This window comes from Ctenopharyngodon idella, chromosome 5 (genome assembly GCF_019924925.1).
Source record: "Ctenopharyngodon idella isolate HZGC_01 chromosome 5, HZGC01, whole genome shotgun sequence".
NCBI classification, from domain to species: domain Eukaryota; kingdom Metazoa; phylum Chordata; class Actinopteri; order Cypriniformes; family Xenocyprididae; genus Ctenopharyngodon; species Ctenopharyngodon idella.
Window position 1 is genome coordinate 43,429,061 of NC_067224.1, and position 24,361 is coordinate 43,453,421.

At 35.4% G+C, this 24,361-nt stretch overlaps 1 protein-coding gene across 4 annotated transcripts in view; it reads left to right on the forward strand.

Moving 5' to 3' along the window:
* LOC127513086 (cytosolic phospholipase A2 gamma-like) overlaps window positions 1–22,651 on the forward strand; it is a 58,221-nt gene extending 35,570 nt beyond the window's left edge. For 3 of the 4 annotated variants that reach the window (XM_051894627.1, XM_051894625.1, XM_051894626.1), the window contains exons 5-16: window positions 4,939–5,081; window positions 5,160–5,361; window positions 7,546–7,657; window positions 7,736–7,876; window positions 8,069–8,134; window positions 8,228–8,272; window positions 8,890–9,087; window positions 10,167–10,298; window positions 12,915–12,992; window positions 13,057–13,211; window positions 13,307–13,472; window positions 13,554–14,222. In XM_051894627.1, coding sequence (XP_051750587.1) covers window positions 4,939–5,081; window positions 5,160–5,361; window positions 7,546–7,657; window positions 7,736–7,876; window positions 8,069–8,134; window positions 8,228–8,272; window positions 8,890–9,087; window positions 10,167–10,298; window positions 12,915–12,992; window positions 13,057–13,211; window positions 13,307–13,472; window positions 13,554–13,720 — 1,605 coding nt within the window. In that variant the 3' untranslated portion in view covers window positions 13,721–14,222. Of the gene's footprint in view, window positions 1–4,938; window positions 5,082–5,159; window positions 5,362–7,545; window positions 7,658–7,735; window positions 7,877–8,068; window positions 8,135–8,227; window positions 8,273–8,889; window positions 9,088–10,166; window positions 10,299–12,914; window positions 12,993–13,056; window positions 13,212–13,306; window positions 13,473–13,553; window positions 14,223–22,393; window positions 22,537–22,636 lie in introns of those variants that run through there. The other variant, XR_007930323.1, reaches the window with a different exon arrangement.
* Window positions 22,652–24,361: the final 1,710 nt, after the last annotated feature.

Below are 24,361 nucleotides of genomic sequence, written 5' to 3' on the forward strand. Positions count from 1 at the left end.
GACTTGCAGGATTCATATTTAAATAGTCTATTTGCGGTTTAATATTCACAGACACTAGTCTATATCATGATTTGATTTAAGTGTACTGACCAGGGTCCTCATTTATCAACAGTGTGTAGAAAAGATTCTATATTTTGTCCTACGAATGAAATTTAGAATGTGCCTAAGTACAAGAAAATCCGTATTAATCAAACGTGCGCACGCAGTTTTTATGCACACGAGTAAGCAATCATTGTTGGTAAATCCCACATGTGCGTAAGTAACATGCTCGTTCACGTTCACGGTCATTAGCATTTGGAAACGCCTCCAATGAACCATATATGGTGACAACACTTCCCTTTAAAAATCACGTGATTGTGTTTTTTCCTCAGCGCAACACAGACAGAGCGACACGCATCATAATCTGAAAACCACGCCCACCGGGGGGGAAAACAATCCAACCGTCTCCATTGACTTTGTATTGCGTGAGGCTGCCTTCTAGTCATTTCTGACTTATAACAAAAAACAGAACAATGTCTAAAAGCTGCGCTGTGACAAGGTGTACAGAAAACAAGCTAAAAAACCCAGAACCAAAAACCCAGAAGTTTTTATAAGCTGTCGATCCAAAAAACGAACATTTAAGTAACTAAAAGGACTAAAAAGTGGATGCAGGCGACTGAGACAGAGCGCGACATGTCATATTACTATGAGAACTATGCCCACTGGAGGGTAACGTAATCAGCAACTATATATATATATATATATATATAATATAAATATAATATATAAAACTGACATTTGGATATTTGACTTAACAGTGACAAAATGTTTACTGCACACGTAGGCTTACTGAGGCATACTGAGTGTCAGGATCCCAAAATTTACCCATTCTTCCTGCTGATGCTTCACGTCTTATTGCCTGTATCCACTTTCGTCTCCTTAAAGGCTGGCTTTTACGGTTCGGTAGCTTATAAAAACTTAGTTCTGGGTTTTTTAGTTTGTTTGCTGTACACTTTGTCACACAGCAGCTTTTAGACATTGTTCTGTTTTTGTTATAAGTCAGAAATGACAAGGAGGCAGCCTCACGCAATACAAAGTCAATGGAGACGGTTGGATTGTTTTCCCCCCTGGTGTGGGCGTGGCCTAAATGTGCACTGTCTCTATAGTGGCAAAGAGAGCACTCTCGCCAAGCAGATCAGCACAATATTAGAAAACATTGTTTGCCAAGTCTTCCAATAACGCAAGATAAGCCATTGCAAACATTTTTCATAGCTGTCTTTTACAGGGTTTGACACTAGTTACGCATCGTGTTTAAAACTAGACAAATTATAAATTGAGTGTTTTATAATTAAAGGAAACACAGGACATATGTGGATTGCTTAATGCATACTCAGGGCTCAACGCTAAGGAGTTTTTCTACTGGCCCAGTTGAGCCAGTGGTTAATTTTACTTGCCCTGCCAAAACTGGCCCCACAACAAAAAATGAATAAAGTAAAAGAAAAGAAAATGGGCCTATAAAATAAACCTAACTATTGTTTTCGTTGTTTTTGATACATGTATCCTTAATAAATAAGGTTATAACACCAAAAGCTACTAGATTAACTCACTTAAATTTTAAATATTACTAAACAGTAATAAAATAAGAACAAATAATCAAATTACAAGTAATAACACAAATAAACACAAAAGAACAAACAAATGAAATAAATGGCGCTTTTCAGGTTTATGTAGGCTTAAACAGGAGATTTTCAGGTACAGAAACTGTAATCTAATGTATAATATAACTGTCTATAGATTAAACTTTATTAAAGTTAATCAGTCAAGAGCAGTTATAGATGCATAAATAATGTTTTGAAATGTTGAAAATATAAAACATTAAATACTGTTATTTGAAATTATATATAAAATTAAAAGACAGGCTACTTTAAATATGAAATTTAACCCATCATGAGGTGGCAGCAAGTCCGTGTTAATGAGCGAGTCACTGAGATTCAACCGATTCATTCAAACGGTTGATTCATTCAGGAAGTGTTGCTCAGACGCAAATCAATTCTGTGGACTTTGTTTGAAACTATTTTCATTGGCAAAATAAGTTTGTTAGAGAAAAATGGCGCTCTTCGTGTAATATTGGTTAACTATATTAAATTATATAAATATAAAAGACATACAGGGGCATTTTTGGCCCTTATCTTTAATTCTGGAGGCATTCTAAATGCATTTTAATAAATCACGTACACTCTAAATATGCACGCGCACTAGTCTAAACTACTAAACTACATCACGTAGTGTATGCGTGCACTCAGTGGATGTGTTTTTGTTTGGTTTTTGTAAGGTGAGGGACATACTCGATAATGACAGATCGTTAAATCAACAATTACGATATCAAAGACAATATACAGTATCTCACAGAAGTGAGTACACCCCTCACATTTTTGTAAATATTTTATTATATCTTTTCATGTGACAACACTGAAGAAATGACACTTTGCTACAATGTAAAGTAGTGAGTGTACAGCTTGTATAACAGTGTAAATTTGCTGTCCCCTCAAAATAATTCAACACACAGCCATTAATGTCTAAACTGCTGGCCACAAAAGTGAGTACACCCCAAAGTGAAAATGTCCAAATTGGGCCCAAAGTGTCAATGTTTTGTGTGGACACCATTATTTTCCAGCACTGCTTAACCGTCTTGGTCATGGAGTTCACCAGAGCTTCACAGGTTGCCATTGGAGTCCTCTTCCACTCCTCCATGACGACATCACGGAGCTGGTGGATGTTAGAGACCTTGCGCTACTCCACCTTCCGTTTGAGGATGCCCCACAGATGCTCAATAGGGTTTAGGTCTGGAGACATGCTTGGCCTTTACCCTCAGCTTCTTTAGCAAGGCAGTGGTCGTCTTGGAAGTGTGTTTGGGGTCATTATCATGTTGGAATACTGCCAACATGATACTCAACTTCTTTGGTCGACCATGGCGAGGCCTGTTCTGAGTGGAACCTGTCCTGTTAAACCGCTGTATGGTCTTGGCCACCGTGCTGCAGCTCAGTTTCAGGGTCTTGGCAATCTTCTTATAGCCTACGCCATCTTAATGTAGAGCAACAATTATTTTTTTCAGATCCTCAGAGAGTTCTTTGCCATGAGGTGCCATGTTGAACTTCCAGTGACCAGTATGAGAGAGTGAAAGCGATAACACCAAATTTAACACACCTGCTCCCCATTCACACCTGAGATCTTGTAACACTAACGAGTCACATGACACCGGGGAGAGAAAATGGCTAATTGGGCCCAATTTGGACATTTTCACTTAGGGGTGTACTCACTTTTGTGGCCAGCGGTTTAGACATTAATGGCTGTGTGTTGAGTTATTTTGAGGGGACAGCAAATTTACACCATTTTACAAGCTGTACACTCACTACTTTACATTGCAGCAAAGTGTCATTTCTTCAGTGTTGTCACATGAAAAGATATAATGAAATAGTTACAAAAATGTGAGGGGTGTACTCACTTCTGTGAGATACTGTATAATGCACACCCCTACAACACTGGCCCGATCGGGCAAGTGACTTTTCCGTCTACTGTCCCGATCATCATTTACACTGGCCCCGGGCCATCGGGCAGTCCTTACTGTCGAGCCCTGCATACTGTGACACTCTTAAATGCTTTTTTATGTGTAGTGCCGCTATTCTACCACTAGATTCGCTGCGTAAGCATGCTCAGAGGTGTGCTTATATTTACACACATTTTTACGTATAAGTACAAGTTGGTGAATCCCACACTTTGCAAGAAACTGTTCTTACGCACTCACTACGCACAAATCTGTCTGTACGCACCATTGTTAAATCAGGGCCCTGCTTTTTATTCATTCATCAAAAAATTGACAAATTCCGTGACATTCCATGCTATATACTAAATTTAGTTTTTATGACTGGATTAAATTTCAATATTCAATGTGCAATTTTATGTTTTTCATAAACACTTTTTGTTGTACTGGTTGAAACTCTCTTCACATCCTGATTGCAATCAATAATATAATTGGTCTAAATATTAAAAAATGCACTTAGGGATGTGCCCGAAGCCGAATACCATATTCGGAAAGGAAATGACGTGTACTACGGAGCCCCTGAAGGGAATACACATGAGATGGGAGGAAAAAATATATTTCTTTCTATATATATGCTTTCTCTCACAATTATATAGTTGGGTAATTATAAGGTAAATAATTTGCCAGCATCAGGAAGCTGCTGTTAATATGCGGAGTACTGAAATCGCTTTTGAATGCGCGCGCGCTTTTACTTTCGAGATTCGCAATCACATGTGCTGTGTGTATACTAGGGAGCGTCAGTACTTATTACACATTTCACAAGATTAGATATTTGTCAGTGATGCTCAGAAACTGCAAACCATTCACCATTGTCCTATCAGCCATCTCTTCTTACTCTCTTTACGTGGTGAGTGAAATCTGTTGTGCTACAAAGTAACAGGCTCCTGCTAGCGAACGACTAACCATGTCCCTTTCTGGGATCCGTAGACTGTTTTTTTTTTTCCCGTGCCTTTCCGAATACGGATTTTATATTCGGGCACACCCCTCCCAGCAAACAAAAATATGTTCTAAGAATCTTTTGCTAACATTCCCATTAAGTTATGAAAATGTTATAATTTCTGAATGTTTAAAACGTCCAGTTTTTTTTTACATTACATTTTGCAAACATTATTGAAACATTACTTTTGAACAATCTCTGAACATTCTGAAGCAAGTAGTAGCATTTAAAAATGTTAGACAAACATCTAACTAAACATTTTAGAAAATTAATAACGCTCCATGAATGATGTATAAATAACTTTTTTATGCTAACGTTTTGAGAATATTATTAAAGACCAGATAACATTGAATTAACGTTACTTGAAGAACGTTTGTTTATAATAAATAAAATGCTTTGAATGGTGTGTGTGTGTGTGTTTCAGAATGAGGTGCCAAACATTGCCTTACTGGGTTCTGGAGGAGGACAAAGAGCCATGGTGGGTTTGCTGGGATCCCTGGTTCAGCTCCAGAAAACAGGTCTTCTGGACTGTGTCCTTTATCTGAGCGGAGTGTCTGGATCCACCTGGTACGAACCCTGAGACACACACACACACACACACTTGGTTGAATGTCAAAAATGAGAGCATTTGTTGTTCCTCTGAAGGTGTATGGCCTCCTTATATAAGGAACCAGACTGGTCCACCAAACTAGAGACCGTGAAAGACAAGATCATCAAGAGACTCAACGGTCCTGAAGTCAGCTGGACAAATGCAGTTTCCAAACTGAAGAAATATTACTATGAGAAAGACTTCTTCAGTTTGACTGACGTCTGGGCAGTGATGTTCATCACGTCATGCGTGAAAGAGGTCTGTAAATAGCCTATTCATGACCAGGGACAAATCTGGAAATTATTTATAGGGTGGCAAGAGGACTATGAGGAGTGACACCAAAGCAAGCAATAATGCATATTTCTTGTGGATTTATGGACTGACTTTTGAGTCCATTGATATGCAAAACAGTTGCATTCCTTTAGAGCATAGGCTTAATTTGCGGGTGGGGCGGGTGGGACATGTCCCCACCACTTTTTGCCAGGGTCGATATTGTCCCCACCACTTTTTGAAACATCTCGCGGCACGGATGTATACTAATATAAAAGAAACATCTCCAGTTGATTAGCAATTTGTTCGCTGTGTTAAATAATGGGCGATCAGGCGCTGGGATGTGTTGTTTTTGAAATCATGTTGAGTGCTCGTTGCCGCTGTTATCAGTGGCGCAACAGTGTTCTCTTGGCGCTCGTGCGCAGTGTTCACACGGACGAGCGCTTCAATCTATCGGCCGGAGATTCTATTCGTTCCGGTTAAATCACACAACAAAATGCACATAAACGTGTCCCTGCTCTTGATATACAATCACTGATGAACATCTAATGAGAAAAAAATAAAATAAATTACACGAGGCCGGATTAGAACCCAGAACCTCTGGCACGCTGAACAAAAACTTTACCCCTCGTCCATCAGGACAATTCAATACTAATCGCGGATTTATTGGCAAATGTAAATACTTTCCAGACTAACAAAATATCGTATTATAGTAAATATAATACGATATATTATATTATATTTACCCCCCGACACACACATTCCTGTCCCACCCACTTTTTAAAACAAAGTTACGCCACTGCTTTAGAGGCACCACAAAGTAATCATCTTACTTTAAAAAATAAAAAGAAGTAACAGACATTTTCTATTAAGCATATCAGCTTATTCTAAATATCTCTGAGCTTATAGGAATAGGTCTAGACTACTACATAGAGAATATATAACACAAAATTAATACACAGATGGGTGAGAAAATTAACTTGATACTATGAATAATGAATCCATTGAAATAAGTATTATGTGATTAATTAACAATATTTATAATATAAAGTAAATCGAGTTAAATTGCGCTTTTCACAATAACTTACACATATCGTTTTAAAGCGGCGCATTTGTCGTTATCACCGAAAGTAAGATCGAGTTTTCGTTTAAACATTAAAACGTTTTTGAATAGATTCTTACCTAACGCCATGATCGAAATCTTCTTGACGAGAAAATGCTTACGGTATTCTACAAAGGTCAAAATAGATGTGGAGAAACGCTGTGGAATCAGATATCTTATCCGGATGAGATTCGATTTTCCCGCCGAATTCGTTAAAAAAAAAAAAAAAAAACAGTATGCACCCCGTGATTCTTCAGGGGTTGTGTGGGGGGAAAAAAACAATTTCTCAAACCTACTCAGGGAAAAGTAGCATTTTTACCGAGAACAAGTTATTGATATCTTGCAATGTACTTAGTGATCAAGTTTTGATTCAGTGATTCAAAAGCGGTTCACTGAATCGGGCTACACGGGTTGCGCTGTGTTTTGACTCACTAAAAAGAACCGGTTCATAAGAGTCATTTGTTCATGAATTGGTCTCTGCACATGTTGCTCCCTCTGTGTGTTTTTGACTCACTACAAAGAACGGTTTCATAAGAGTGATTTGTACGTAGACAGGTTGCGATGTGTTTTTGACTAAATGAAAAGAACCGGTTCATGAATTGGGCTACACCAGGGCTAGACAGGTTGAGCTGTGTGTTTTGACTAACTGAAAGAACCAGTTCATAAGAGTCATTTGTTCATAAAATCTGGCTTATATAGACTATATCTATATAACTCTATATAATATCTATATCAGACTATATCTGAAAATACAGTGTAAAGCATATTCACTCGTTTTAACCAACATCAGAGATAAAACTGACGTGAAAAGTAAAATCTCCAAAATGACTTTTGTACTTCAACAGTCATATTTCTTTATCTCAAGCATGAATGAAATGAGGAAATTTACTAAAATTCTCTTTATAAAGTCTCTCACTGCGTAAATGTAAAGATACTTGAGGCTTTGAGGCAAGATAACTGTTGTTGTACAAGTTTTAAATCTTGAACTTATTGGTGATTGAAGAAATGGAATGCATTTGTCGTCCGGTCTCTACAATAACATGAAGCTGCAAAATCTGTGTTCTCTATAGATAGACGAACACACACTCACAGAGCAGTGGAGCCAGCAGAGCAAAGACGGTAAAGTCCCGTTTCCCATCTACACCGTGATCGACAAGAAGTGCAAACAGCACGATAACAGAGGTCTGTGTTTGTCTGAAAGAAAGACAGAGAGTTCATTTGCTTGTGTCGGCTGTTATATAGACGTGTTTCTGTCTGCAGACTCCTGGTTTGAGATCACTCCACATGAAGCAGGTTATTCTCTCACTGGAGCGTTTGTGGACACCTCCAACTTTGGCAGCAAGTTTCACCAAGGCTCCCAGACAAATCAGCAGGATGAATTTGACATGCTGTACCTGCAAGGTAACAAACTCTGTTAAAGGGGAGTTTAATATTATTTGTAATATCAGCTTATATTGTATGTCATTGACCTAAATCTCAGGTCTGTATTATTAACTTATTGCATAAAAATATGTACTATTTATGTTATGTGTTAAGGTGTCCTCTGTTTTATTGTAAACTTCATGTTTGCTGATATTCTCTGTTTTTCTGCAGCTCTATGCGGAAGCGCTTTAGCCGATGAAGTGGAGATTAAGAAATTCCTCTGGCAAAAGATAAAAGGTTCTGTGGACTGAATTTGGCTTAAATTATTATTTATTAGTTATTTCATTACCATCCATTTGATATTTTTTTTGTTTTGTTTTTGTTTTTCAGATTTCTTTCAACAAAAGGAAACAATATTTCAGGAAATGAGGAAGGGTAAAGTGTTTCTTAGTCTTTATTTATAAATTTCATTTAACTATTTATCAGCCCTGATTTGATGTTTTCTCTTCTGCTCACCGAGGCTGCATTTATTTGATCAAAATACAGTAAAAACAGTAATATTTAAAATAGTTTTACAATTTAAAATTTTAAGTAAAATGTAATTTAGTGGTTAAAGCTGAATTTTCAGCATCATTACTCCAGTCTTCAGTGTCACATGATCCTTCAGAAATCATTCTAATATGATGATTTGCTGCTCAAGAAACATTTATGATTATTATCAATGTTGAAAACAGTTTCTCGTATATATATTTTTATGGAAATCATGATACTTTTTTCCAGGATTTTTGATGAATAGAAAAAAGTTGAAAAATACAGCATATATTTGAAATGGAAATCTTTATCAATGTCTATTTTGTCACATTTGACCAATTTAATGCATCTTTGTTGAATAAAAGTATCCATTTTTATCTTACCCCAAACTTTTGAATAGTAGTGCATCACAGTTTTCACAAAAATATGATAATAATAATAAGAAGAAGAAATGTTTCTTAAGCAGCAAATCAGCATATTAGAATGATTTCTGAAGGATCATGTGACCCTAAATTTTATAGAACAGCCTGAGAGGAGTAAAGAAGCAATCAAACCACCAGAAGCACGACTGGACCGTATGTCAGACCGCAGACAACAAGATCCAAAGTCTCCAGACGAGTGTTACCAGGTGCTCATGAACCTCGTGGACATGAATCTCTCTGTTTTGACTGGGGAAGATACTTCTGCTCTTGATGAATCCATCAGGACAACACTGAACGGTAACAAGCCACTTATTGGTCTGTATGTCCTTCACAGCCTTGTGTTCACGTCTTAATTAAAGGCCCATTCACACCAAGGACGAGAACTATAAAGATATAGTTCTAAAATCGCTCTAAATATAAAAGAATAGCAGAGTCCACACCACAACTGTAACGGCGCAGAGAAACAATATCGTTGGAATCACTTTGATTTGACAGCCAATCAGAATCCATCCTGCTTTAAAGAGCTCGAGCATTTAAAGCAGACGACGACAAAACTGTCGCTTTAAAGGGTTAGTTCACCTAAAAAATATTAATATTAATATCAAGATTAATATTTTGTAAATAAAGTGCTACATTTTGTTTTTTGCACAAAGCTCTCACGTCACTTCATAAAATTGAGGTTGGAGTCACATGGATTACTTTAAATTCTGTCATAATTTACTCACCCTCAATTTGTTCCAAACCTGTATTAGTTTCTTTCTTTTGTACATAAAAGAAGATATTTGAAAGATTATGTGTAACTAAACAGTTGATGGACATTGACTTCCATAGTAGGAAAAAAAAATACCATGGAAGTCAATGGGATCCATTAACTGTTTGGTTACAGACATTCTTCAAAATATCTTCTTTTGTGTTCAGCAGAAGAAATAAATTCATACAGGTTTAGAACAACTTGAGGGTGACAGAATTTTCATTTTTGGGTGAACTAGCCCTTTAATAAACAACGATATTGTGCGCTGGACGATGTGAACGCTAAAATAGTTATCATTATAGTTATCGTCCTTGGTGTGAACAGGCCTTTAGATTTGAGAAGGAAACTTTAAAAAAATAAATAAATAAATAAATAAATACTGTATAAAATACAAACGGCCATATTTCATATCATATCTGCGTTTAAAATGTGTCATTTGTAAGTCGCTTTAGATAAAAGCATCTGTTAATGATTAAATGTAATTTTAAAAAATGTATGACAGTCTATTTTTGCTTTTTGGCAAAATTTAAAAACAATTATGAAAATCAAACCATGAAACAAAAAAAAAGATACACAAACTAGAATAAGAAGAACTCACTAATGTACATGTCCCGTCTTTTTACAGACCTCCCTGGAGGCAAAAGCCATGAGGACAGACTGAGAATTGCTCATACAAAAACAGAAAAACTGAATGTGAAGAGTTACACCACAGATGAATACAACAGATTGAGTGATCGGATTGGTTTCTGGATATTAGGTAGGTTGAACTGTTTCTAATATCCATCCATCCATTCTCCACACCACTTTTCTAGAGTTGTGTGGATGCTGATTTACACCTTAAGTGTACCTTACTGTTACCCAAAATTTCCATCCATTGTTTTAACATAAACTAATAAACGTAATGTGATGCATATTTGTCAGTCACACATAAATAAAACAGGTCAGAACCTGTTTCAACCTGGTTATTGTGAATAAAAATAAAAAAAAACACTAGCACTATTATAGAAAACTGATTCATTTATGTACGACTGACAAATATGCATCACATTAAGTTTATTAGTTTGTGTTAAAACTGTGTAATTCAAATGGATGGAAATTTTATATGCAATTTTTTATTTTATAGTGAGATTGATACGTAAACCACTGTACATTTAATATTTTAGATATTTAAGATTCAAATAACTTTTCATCCTCTGGTTCTTTTGAAAACCAGTTAGTTCTATTAAAAAACAAAATACTTGTCTGATCCTGTAATGAAACATGTAGTCAAGAAGTCTATACAGCCAACATTGTTCTCGATAAGAACTCAAAATCAAAACTACACTGTCAAAATTAAAGGGTTAGTTCACCCAGAAATGAAAATTCTGTCATTTATTACTCACCCTCATGCCGTTTCACACCCGTAAGCCCTTCATTAATCTTCAGAACGCAAATTGAGATATTTTTGTTGAAATCCGATGGCTCAGTGAGGCCTACATAGCCAGCAATGACATTTCCTCTCTCAAGATCCATTAATGTACTAGAAACATATTTAAATCAGTTAATGTGAGTACAGTGGTTCAATATTAAAATTAAGTGACGAGAATATTTTTGGTGCGCCAAAAAAAACAAAATAATGACTTATATACTGATGGCCGATTTCAAAACACTGCTTCAGGAAGCTTCAGAGCATAATGAACCAGCGTGTCGAATTATTTTGTTTTTTTTGGCGCACCAAAAATATTCTCGTCACTTTATAATATTAATATCGAACCATTGTACTCACATGAACTGATTTAAATATGTTTTTAGTACCTTTATGGATCTTGAGAGAGGAAAGTCATTACTCCCTATGTAGGCCTCACTGAGCCATCGGATTTCAACAAAAATATCTCAATTTCCGTTCCGAAGATTAACGAAGGTCTTACGGGTGTGGAACGGCATGAGGGGGAGTAATTAATGACATTATTTTCCTTTTTGGGTGAACTAACCCTTTAACAAAATGTAAATAACCAGCGAGTATATTACAAATCCAACTGTCAATTGGATTTGCCTTACCCCAAATCACTACCGTAAACCTATAATAATCAGCCTATTTATATTTAAGCTGTCGGGATGGATTTTGCTTGAAACTGCATACTTCCGTGTTTACGTCTATCTATCTATAAATAAATGAAAGAAGTTCAGGCTACTATATGCAGTGGAAGGTGTCATAATAGCTTGAATCCACAACAACTGAACATTGAAACTAAACAAGTTTACAAGCAAAAAGCGAAAGCGACAGAACCAGTAATAAAAAACGAATCAACAGTTAGCATAGCAGTACATTTGCTGCATGAACTAAGTTCAGAAAACAATCTTTACGCTGGTAACAATCGCTAAACCAGTTTTGAGTATTTGCCTATAAATATCCTTACTTATACTATGTTCCAGACAGATCATATTTTGGATTTTTCCCACCTCCTTCTAGGAAATAATGTCTGAAACGCCACTCAAAGTCAGCCATTTTGCGTATGAACTCGGGGTACATCGATCAACCTGACCTCATTTGACGTAAATTCCAAGATGGCGGCGTGTCCTGACTCCAATGAATATGAATGTAAAAACAAACTTTAACATTAGACATTAAGTTTGTGTAATGATACCTTCGTTTTTGCTTTTCGTCAGCTGTTTTAAAAGTGATTTCATGTCATTTTTATTCTATTTTACCATAATTGACACAAAAACACGATATGCTCTCATTGTGTCATGGCGACATCATGTGGTCAACATGTGAACGTGACGTATGAGTGACTGGAACTCACTGAGGTCTTAAATAGGACATTTTATTTTGCCTATTTTTGCTTTTTGGCAAAATTTTAAAACAATTATGAAAAACAAAAAAGAAAAAAAAAGATACACATACTAGAATAAGAAGAACTCACTAATGTACATGTCCTGTCTTTTTACAAACCTCTCTGGAGGCAAAAGTCATGTGGAAAGACAGAATTGCTGATAAAAAAAAAAAGCAGAAAAACTGAATATGAAGAGTTATAGTTTCCACGGTTATCTGATATGAATAGCAATCATTGCCAAAACCTTGTAATATTATTTTAAAACAATCGATTTCAACAAGTCAAAACAACCGTTATAAGATACAAGTTACTTATAAGACATGTTTTCCATCTTTCTTGAATTATTATTGGGGGAGTTTTGATGTCGTTAGTGACATTCGCACTGATCAGATTCATCCGCGCAGGAGCCGAAGCACAACTCGCATCACGTAACGATTAAAACAATGTTCCGCCGTAAGTAACTTTTAGTGTTATGCTTCAACCGCTAGAGGGCCAAAAGAACTATTTACTCAATCTTAAAACTGAAGAACTTTATTAATAAGAGTGCATTTGTTTTACAGATGCTTGGATGAGCATTATTAATTGCATGAATCAGTGGATCTGGGGCAGGAATCATAACTTCCTCCACAACATGACAGGTAAGAACAGACCTGCTGACTGGAAATTCATTGTGAATAATATAATAATGCTGTGATCCCTCAGATGAAGCAGTGCCCTCCACTCTTCTGGAAACTGAGACGAGAGACTTTGAAGACACCGGGCTGTTGCTCAACTCACCCTACTTCTCAGTGCTGAGAAAAGAGAGAAACATCGACCTCATCATTTCCCTGGATTTCAGTGAGGGTGATCCTTTCATGGTATTACACGCATATTTAATTCTCTACAGTTTCACTCATAAGTAAATGTTAGTGATTAAAAAAACAAGAGAAATTCTGCTGCTTTTCCACTGCAGACGGTGAAGGAAGCTGCCAAGACGTGCAAGGAACTAAACATCCCTTTCCCTGAGGTCAACATTCCCAGTGGACACTCAGAGAAACCAAAGGACTTCTATGTGTTTAAAGGCAAAAACACTCCAACCGTGATCCACATCCCTCTCTTTAATGTGGTCAACTGTGGAGGCAAGTTAAAATCTTACAATGTCCTGAATAAAACTGAAATATCAACTGTGTTCTGATTTAAGTGTGTTAATGTTTCTTCAGACAAAATTGAGGACTGGAGGAAAAATTATAAGACCTTTCAAGGTCCTTACAGCGCTAAGATGATCACTGATCTCGTGGAGGTCGCTGGAAAAAACATCACAAACAACAGAGGAAAACTGCTGGAGCAGATCCGTGCGGCCGTTGGGCAAAAAGGATCTAGACGCTAACATGTAAAATCTGAATATAGACTAAACTGATTTGCATATCAGCAGTGTTGGGGGTAACCTATTATAAGTAACTTAAGTTACGTAATCAGATTACATTTTTCAAGTAACTAGTAAAGTAATGCATTACTTTTAAATTTACAATTTAATATCTGAGTTACTTTTTTACAAATAAGCAGCACAAGTTACTTTGTTTTTCCTTTTATTGATTGATGCCTCTCCTGTCGCCATGTTGAGAGGAATCGTAAGTGCAGAAGTTTTTCCTTAAAAAGTAACTAAGTAATGCAATAGTTGCTTTTTATGGGCGTAATGCATTAATTTCCAAAGTAACTTTCCCCAACACTGCATATCAGTCATTTTACAAGCGTTTAATTTCTTTTTCTGTTAGCTTTTTTTTTTTTCTGCAAAATGCTTTTTTTCTGCTAATTCTGTTTAATATGTTTCTGCATGTTTCAATGTTTCTTTCTGCATGCTGATTATAATAAAACAGAGTTATGATCCTGAATGCTGACTGGTCAATTCAGAGTTTCATCATTTTTTCTTTCCCCTTACTAGGGGACATTTAAAATGGGTTCTTATTAATTTGGTTGATTTGGTTTCCCTAAACTCAGTGTAATAATTAAATTTCCCAAAAATTTCTTCCATGCCCTTAACAGTTAAATACACTAAAAAAAAGTTAAGTATTTGAATCTATTTGATTTTAGTTTAGTAATCATGTTTTCAAAAATGCATCTACTGTATTTGATTCCTTAGAATCGGTATAAACCAGCCCATTTGTGAAAACAATCAAATTGAATCAGTTAAAGACCCCCTGTGGTGAAAATCAAGTTTTTAATATTGTTTATAAGTCTATGTGGTGTTTTTAATATGCTTTAAGATAAACCATGTGCAAATTCATCAGTCAGCACCATTGCTGAGTATTTTCTCCTTAAATCTGAAGTGAAAAAAACAGATTTGAAATCGCTGGTGTATGTGATGTCACCAACTACCTTGTAACCAATCACGTCGATGTGCCGGTGGGCTTTAGCATATCATTAACAGCGAATTAGCGGGGGAGTCTCGAGAGTCTGTTGATATGAAAAATTGTGTAGAATTAGCAATATGGCGGGTGTAACATTAGCAACACATTATTAGCTGTTTGGTAACATAGTCAAGCAAAACACTAATCATATTAATTACCGTTATGTCTCCGATGTTGTAAAGAGCGATTCCATTGTGCAGCGTTTACCTCAGTAAGTTGACCGAGTGGATCTCTGAGCTGCGTGAGTGAGTGGAGGCGGGGCTAATTTGCATATTCATTGCTTTGCGTATACTACTAACTGAGGCAAGGGTGTAGCGTTATTTTAAGGCATGAAGAAATGTTTTTTTCACAGGAAAAAAAACTTTAAATATGTCATTTTGGTGATTTTACTGACTTCAGGAGGACTTGAATGAACATGGTTATAATGTTGGCATATAACTGCAAACGTCAATTAGGTCAAATGCATGAGACTGTTTGATAAATAAAAAATCCCTAACCCTGGAAATTGTGCATTTAAATACTGTACAGTACTGTTGCACGAATCTTATTTGTGTTTCATTTATCCATGACTGACAAATATGTAACAAACGTTTATTACTAGTAGTTTATCAAAACTGTAATCAAACATATGGAAGTTTTATATTAAATTAAAATACATAAAATACAGGTTTAAATATATGTTTGAAGTAATACTTTAGAAACTACAAGCAGTAAAGGATCAAACATAGAAATGTTATTCTGCCCTACAGCAACAAATATTAAGCAAAAAATCCGGTATAAATGGTGTAATATTTCGTTAGCATCCAGGGATTGCATTGTTTAACTTCTATCTGAACAAAGTAAAACAGATCCTGAAATGTTTCTACTATAAAGAATTAAGTTTATTTTAGTTATTTGCAATGACATGTTTTTGTGGTGAAAATGACCTATTGATAAAGCTACCTGTGCATTTGAAGACTAAAAGTTTACTTAAAGGAATTAATCAACAGCAAGATTTACACTTTCTGCACACAAAACATGTGCGCACACCAATCCAAACACACAAGAGTCACAACTGTTGTTTCCAGATGTTTTATTGGTGTTAAACTGACACTGATGTTCATTCAGCAGTTTAATCAAACAGGCCGAAGCCCATGTCCTCATAAGACTCCTCCTCTTTGGCAGATTTCTCGACTATAAGCAAGGACTAAAATGAAGCAATTTAATATGAATTAATATAGATTCTGGAATAAAAAAATTGATTTCAAAATCTAAAAAAAAAAAGTTGTGATAGTTAAGTGAATTGAAGGAGGTAGTCTGAGTTCGGTTGCACTTGAACATTGCTGCTCTCCTCAATGGGGACATCGTCGATCCAGAGGATGAGGAAGATCATGATGATGGACCCCTGAACCCCACAACCTTGAAGCAAGAGTGGGAGAAGACGTACGGGACAATCTGGCTGCCGCTGTGTCTGCTCCAAACATTCATGTGCCTGCTCTCCATCAGCATGACTACCTGTAAAACATTTAAACACATTAATTAATTCATTCAGTTTCTTTTTATTTCAGCTTCATTACTTTTGTAGTGTGGTGGGCTAAACCACTGAGCTGGTAAGCAGAAGGTTGCTGGTTCGATCTCTGCAGAGCAAGACACTTTACTCCAGGTTGATCCACGGGGATCGTCCCTGTAATAACAGCACTAGACGCTTTGGATAACAGCATCTGCCAAATGCATAAATGCAAATAAACATAAATGTGTTTTTTGTAAACCCATTTTTGCAAGTGTCTTGGGCACAAACGCTCAATAACGCAAGCTGATGGTTAAATGATTACTGTACGCACTGGTTTTGTGTGCATTTTGTATTTTTTTTTTTTTTTTTTACAGTTTTCTTCTTTTAAATAAAATGACTTTTGAGTCTGAACGAGAGAAAGATCTCGTTTGTGGATGAAATGAATGAGAGTGTACCCGGTAGGTCGGTCATTTAGCATGCGAGTCACTCTAGGATGCAAAGCGCAGTTATAGGTACTGAGCACATACGCTTGTTAATATATTGATATTTAACATAGCCTACATAACTCCACGTTTAACATAATCCCAGATTTATGAATGTGTAAATGTCTGACCAAACAATTAAAATGTTAATAATGCAAGAAAACCTTGTGCTTTGGTCATCTAAACCACTTATTTAAATTTATTTTATTTATTTAATGAGTTGGGTCTAGATTAGGCACACATTTTATTTATTTATTTATTTATTTTCTGTCTCTCTTTTTCGCCACCTGCTGGCGTATTTATGTAATATGAAGAAATGGTCACTGAACGAATCAGTGAATGAATCATTTTGGTGAACGAACTGAAAATGAACGAATCTCTTGGAAGAATCAAAATTTCCACCACTAGGCGCGAGACTATGGCAGGCCGTTTTAGCTTAAATTGTTCCCAGTGTTACTCGTCGTAATTGCATTTTTACTAGTAAAAATTGAATTAGAGAGCTCTCTAATTCAATTGTTACTAGTAAGAATTGCATTAAAGAGCTCTCTAATTTGAATTCTTACTAGTAACAATTGTATTAGAGAGCTCTCTAAATGAATTTTTACTAGTAAGAATTGCATTGTGTTGCTCTCTATTCAGCACTACCTTATTATGATAATTACGCCTCATGCATATTCACAAAATGAGCGATGGCACTCCAGGTTGTTCAGTAAAGCCGTTTTCAATGATGAACAGCAACGTAGAGGCTCTAATGATCTGATATAAGCATTATATAGCCTATAAGAAATAGGCCTAACTATTTTTGGTGTTGATTAAAACCATTATAACATTATAGCATTATTGATTATGCTTTATAGACGGGCTGAAGGCGCGTTTGACTTTATTCTCTTTTAAACCACTAGATGGCACAAAAATTCAGCTCAGCACTAATTTGGCTGATTCTATATTTTGGGTAAAATAATAGTAGGCTAGCCTATATAAGTAATAATATAGCTTTTCAAAATGAACATATTTAAATGACAGTATATTTGTTGAACAAAAATGAATTATTTTATAGGTATCAAAATAAACCAAATATAGTAGGCTACAAACTTTGCTAAATTGATTGTTTTAATATCGGAGAACTGAAAAGCACATTTTTCTTAAGGTGTGCATTTAGCCCCGTTGTGAAGGTATATGCTACGTGCTGTTGTATTTTAAGGTGAATTCACACTCGCTCAGAAAAGATAAATAATTAGGTATGCAGATATTTTAAAATTGTAAAATACTTATTTTGTTCAGCATTGTGAGAGTTTTACTTGAATTTTCTACTCATAAAATAATGCTGAGGCAATTTGGGCTATGGGGTGTGCGATATTTATCATCGATGAATTGTCATTTTAACGATATACGAGCTGACATTCGCTATCGAGTGTCACTGACTTTGCAAAAGACGAACGAAAACACGACTTGAGAGTCCAAAACATTCACTGCATGATGAAGCCAGTAATGCTGCTATATGAGGACAAAAATATCCCTGTATGAGTTTTTAATAGGCCTATAACATAGCGTGATCACGAATTTTATACTTATATAGTTTATAACAAACAAAAAGTTAATATTCAGTGAGTTACATTTTGGACACAATATTGTCTGTTTTTGCTCTGTTTAGCCAATGAAAATAGTTTCAAACGATGCCGGGGCCGAACTGTTGTGCATCTCAGAGCAACAGTGCAATGTTTCATAGGCTACTTGATGTGAATGTGTTTTTAAACGAATAATTTGAGTCAATGATTCAATTACCAATTCATAAAGACAATAATTTGCTTCGTTTCTAAATGAAACAACCATTTTGAACGAACCATTTGAATGAATGATTCAATGAATCACTCATTAAGACAGGATTGGGCTGCCACTTACTGGTAGTTCTATACAGGCCTAAACCAGGCCTCACAAAAACAATCAGCAAGATATCGCCTTATCCTTGTCGAAAAAATCCCCAAAAATGTATATATTATTTGTCAATATCGCATACTCCTAATTTGGGCTTTTCTTTTTATATATATTACTATTGTTTATTTATTTATTTATTAAAGAGATTAGGCCTATATTTTGTCTGGTAAACTTTATCATTACCATATAAAACGTAAAGATGTGAATTAATGTAGTGATTAAATATTATCTTTTAATAGCAAAACATATCCATGTTCATTTCAGTATTGTGGTCATTCTGACACAATAACAATTCGTTCTAATTGGACTTTTATTTTGAAGAGTAGCATCGCAGGCGGGATTTGGGGAGGGAAATGGGTGTAATCGCAAATCTATTTTGCATCTAATAATACAAGTTTTTACTAGTAAGAATATGATTGTAGAGCTCTGTAACAGGAATTGTTACTAGTAAGAATTGCATTAAAGAGCTTTCTTATTGTAATTCTTACTAGTAAGAACTGATTTAGAGAGCTCTGCAATTGAATTAGAGAGCTCTTTAATAATAATTGTTACTAGTAAGAACTGAATTATAGAGCTCTTTAATGCAATTGCAGAGCTCTCTAATTGAATTATAGAGCTCTCTAATCATAATTGTTACTAGTAAGAATTGAATTAGAGAGCTCTCTAATTGAATTCTTACTAGTAAAAATGCAATTACGACGAGTAACACTGGGAACAATTTAAGCTAAAACGGCTTGCCATAGCGAGTCTGTTGATGTCATCCACCGTGACTCCAAGTTTGCACCCCAAATTAACCAGGCAGAGGTTGAAATTCAGCTGCTTAATGTGTGCGTGTGCACGCAATTTCTTTCAAGAAAAAAATAGACATAAAGTTCCCACCTCAATAATAAAGCTGCAAGTTTTTAGTGCGAGTGCATACAGGCACATTTGCTTCGTAAAACAACATAAAAGCTACCTTTCAGTGAGCAAACGTGTCGCCTTCGCCTTGTGCTGGCTTGGAGTTGGAAGTCCAAGGAGAATCGGATATGTGTGTTTAGACGTAGGACTATGGCAAGCTGTTTTGACTTTTATTCATTCTCAGGATATGAATTCTTTATATCAGAAATTACATTTCCACTAGTAAAAACTAGAATTCTTGATATCTGTACTTTTCACTAGTTAAATATCACCATAGGCTGCCATTCAAATTCAATTGTTGACATCAAGAATTGATTTCTTACTAGTTTAAATTCCAGTTTCACATATCAGAAATACTTCTTACTAGTAAAAAAATCAAAAAAATTTATATCAATAACTACATTGTTATTAGTAAAAATGTTCATTTTTGATATCTGAAAATGTATTTCTGATATCAGTATAATTTCAGATATCTAAAATGGCTCTTACTAGTAACAATCACATTCATGATATCAGAAACGAACATTGTCAATACTCACAATCCAATTATTGATATCAAAAATTGACATTGTTACTAGTAGCAGTTCAATTGTTGATATCAAGAACAGATATTTGCACTAGCAACAAAGTAATTATTGATAATAAAAATTATGATTTTAACTAGTAAGAATTGTATTTCTGATATGTGAAATTGGAATTTCAACTAGTAAGAAATCAATTCTTGATATCAACAATTGAATTTGAATGGCAGCCTATGGTGACATTTAACTAGTGAAAATACAAGTACAGATATCAAGAATTATAGTTTTTACTAGTGGAAATGTAATTCCTGATATCAAGAATTGAACTATTGACATCAAGAAGTCATATCCTGAAAATGAATAAAAGTCAAAACAGCTTGCCATATAGATCGCATGTCCAGATATCAGATATGTATCTGATTTAAAACCACATTTGGAAGTGGTTCAGATCAATGTGAAAAAATCGAATCTCATGCAGATTTTTGTGATTACACGTGTGCGTCAAATTCCGATCTGTGTCAGATGTGAGCAAAAAATCAGATTTTTCGTGCCAGTGTAAATGCAGCCCCTGTGAATGATTGTATAATTTATCATTCACAACTTCACCCTCATGATTATTTCTGGACTTGCAGTGCAGTTTCATAGCCATATAAAGAGCATCTCTCCGCATATAAAGGAAACAGCTGCTGTGGTGTTGTTGGTGAAGACTCGGGATTTACAGCAATAGTAAGTATTTACTTTTAAGCTTAAGGTAAATAATGTCGTTTCAGCAATAGCAAGGCATTTAAAAGGTTTCATGGCATCATAAATTACATTTGACAATCATAGTATGAACAAATCCAGCATTTTTCTGTAATTAACTTTAAAACCAATTTAAACACGGTCAACAGCAGTGACCCACACACTATCAAAAGTGCATAAAAAAACAATCATGGTGAAAAACGATTTGTGGGATTCGTATTTCAGTGACAGTTTTCAATTTTCTATACATCAAAACCTGTGTAATGTTCTTTAAATATATATAAAATCTAAAATAACAGAAACTGACTTGCATGTGGACTCTATTGTTTTATAGATGAGCGCATCCAAACCCCAGGAAAGGTATGTAATCCTGCTCAGATTCATGGAAGCATTAAAATAAGTTTTGTACTACATTACTTACACAATTAAAGTCTAACTATGATAATAACTGTTCAACATAAACTGCAGACTTAATTGCATTGAAATCTAGAATATTCAATATCTAAATATCAAATAAGTTACATTCAGGACTGTTCTGTCTGTCGCTGCAGCGGTAAGGTGCGAATCGAACCCTCTCTGAATAAGGAGGAGGAGGAGTTTGTAGCCGGAAGGAAAAAATCTGTTCTAGAAAGCCTGAAGAAGCTTCAGATACAGTGCAGTCAGGTAAAGCTTCTTATTTTATACTTCATATATCTGAGATGACCTGTGAATGGTGCTGTCTTAACCCTCAGGTCCTCTTCATTTAGGGGTCACACTTAACTTCTCCATGGTCAAAAATGACCGATGCCTTAAAATGTAACTTTTTTCCCTCGCCAGGAAAACAAATGAAATATATTTGTTCAATAATATTTTTTGACAATTATTCAGAATTTTGAGGGTATTTTATGATACTATATGCAATATTTATACAATTTTCCCCCATTGAAAATAATACATGTAAACTTAAAAAAATAATATGTAAACTTTAAAAAAAAAAAAAAAAAAAACCTTTTGTAATGCCATGCTGTAACCACTAGATTCCTATATAGTTCTATATTAAGTGGCTTATAAATTATCTAGTGTTTTTAGACAACAAATACTTATTTTTATTGAGATTTGGATTTATACTTAGACACTCTCAAAGACTACTTTTTGTCAAGGTTTAGTTTTTTTTTTAATGTTAATTTGAAGTGTCAGTTTTTGCATCACTTTTACTACAGTCAAACCTGAACACAGAGGAGGGCATTTTGTTATACATAACAGCAAAATTCAATAAAAATGTATCAAAAATGAACAGGTTTGTTTTATCACAGCTTAATAAATCTGGGACTGATCTGATTTCAACCTCTTATTTGAGAGTTTTGGCTCAATTTTACGATTTTGTTACAGCCACACTGGTTCATTTGTGTGTGTATAATGGTGCTTTGTGTGTCTGTGAATGTGTGTTTCACACATTTTATTTCACACATTTGCAAAAACTTGCTCTGTGTTAGTCGTGCTAGTTCATATATATGTGTGTGTGTGGGAGGGGGGGAAGGGTTGGATGTGTCTATTTTGCAGTCTCAACATTTTAGAGTGTCATTGCTTTGATGCTTTGAGTGGTGTGTGTTTCAGAATGAGGTGCCAAACATTGCCTTACTGGGTTCTGGAGGAGGAGAAAGAGCCATGGTGGGTTTGCTGGGATCCCTGGTTCAGCTCCAGAAAACAGGTCTTCTGGACTGTGTCCTTTATCTGAGCGGAGTCTCTGGATCCACCTGGTACAAACCCTCAGAGACAACACACACACACACACACACACACACACACACACAGATGGGTTGAATGTCAAAAATAAGAGCATTTGTTGTTCCTCTGAAGGTGTATGGCCTCCTTATATCAGGAACCAGACTGGTCCACCAAACTAGAGACCGTGAAAGACAAGATCATCCAGAGACTCGGCGGTCCTAAAGTCAGCTGGAGAGAAGCATTTGCCAAACTGAAGAAATATTACTATGAGAAAGACCACTTCAGTCTGACTGACATCTGGGCAGTGATGGTCATCACATCATTTGTGAAAGAGGTCTGTAAATAGCCTATTCATGACCAGGGACAGATCTGGAAATTATGACACCAAAGCAAGCAATAATGCACATTTCTTGTGGATTTATGGCCTGACATAGACATTTGAGTCCATTAATATGCAAAACAGTTGCATTTCCTTAGAGGGACCACAAAGCAATCATCATACTTAAAAAAATAATTAAAAACAAATAACAGACATTTTCTATTAAGCACATCAAAATATCTATTTCTAAAATTTCTAATTCTAAAATATCTCTACTACACAGAGAAGACGAGTTGTTGCCTATGTTAATATACAGTAAAACACAAAATGAGTACACAGATATATGAGAAAATTAACGTGATATTATGAATAATTAATCCATTGAAGTAAGACTTAGCCTATGTGATGAACTAACAATATGTATAGTTCGTCTGCAAAAGATGAATTTCTCAAACACACTCAAGTACCATTTTTACAGAAAACAAGTTATTGATATCTTGCAGTTTACTCAGTGATTCAAAAGCGGTCCACTGAATCGGGTTGCGCTGTGTTTTGACTCACTAAAAAGAACTGGTTCATAAGAGTCATTTGTTCATGAATTGGTCTATGCACATGTTGTGTGTTTTTGACTCACTACAAAGAACGGTTTCATATGGAAGCCAGTTTCTGCCACTAAATAAAAAACTAAAACAGTAATTGCGAGTTTGTATCTAACAATTCTGACATTTTTTCTAACAATTGCGGGTTATAAAGTCAGAATTCTGATATATAAACTAGCACTTCCGTAATATAAAGTCAGAATTGCGAGATATACAGTTGAGCTCAAAAGTTTACATGCCACTTGCAGAATCTGTGAAAATGTGAATAATTTTAACAAGATAAGAGGGATCAAAATGCATGTTATTTTTTATTTAATACTGTCCTAAGTAAGATATTTTACATAACAGATGTTTACATATGGTCCACAAGACAAAAAAAAAAAAAAAAAAAATAGCTGAGTTTATTAAAATGTCCCTGTTCAAAAGTTTACATACCCTTGATTCTTAATACTGTGCGTGGTTACTTGGATGATCCATGACTGTTTTTTTTGTTGTTTTTTTTTGTGATGGTTGTTCTTGAGTCTCTTTTTTGTCTTGAGCAGTTAAACTGAGCTCTGTTCTTCAGAAAAATCCTCCAGGTCCCAAAAATTCTTTGGTTTTCCAGCATCTTTGCATATTTGAACTCTTTCCAGCAGTGACTGAATGATTTTGAGATCCATTTTTTCACACTGAGGACAACTGAGGGACTCAAACACAACTATTAAAAAAGGTTCAAACATTCACTGATGCTCCAGAAGGAAACACGATGCATTAAGAGCCAGGGGGTGAAAACTTTTTGAATTTGAATATCGAGGTAAATTGTACTTAATTTGTCTTCCAGGAAATGTGAAAATATCTTCTTTTGCTTCAGAAGGGCAGTACTAAATGAAAAAAATCTGATAGTTAAACAAAATAAGAAAAATTTGGACCTCTTCATCCTGTTCAAAAGTTTTCACCCCT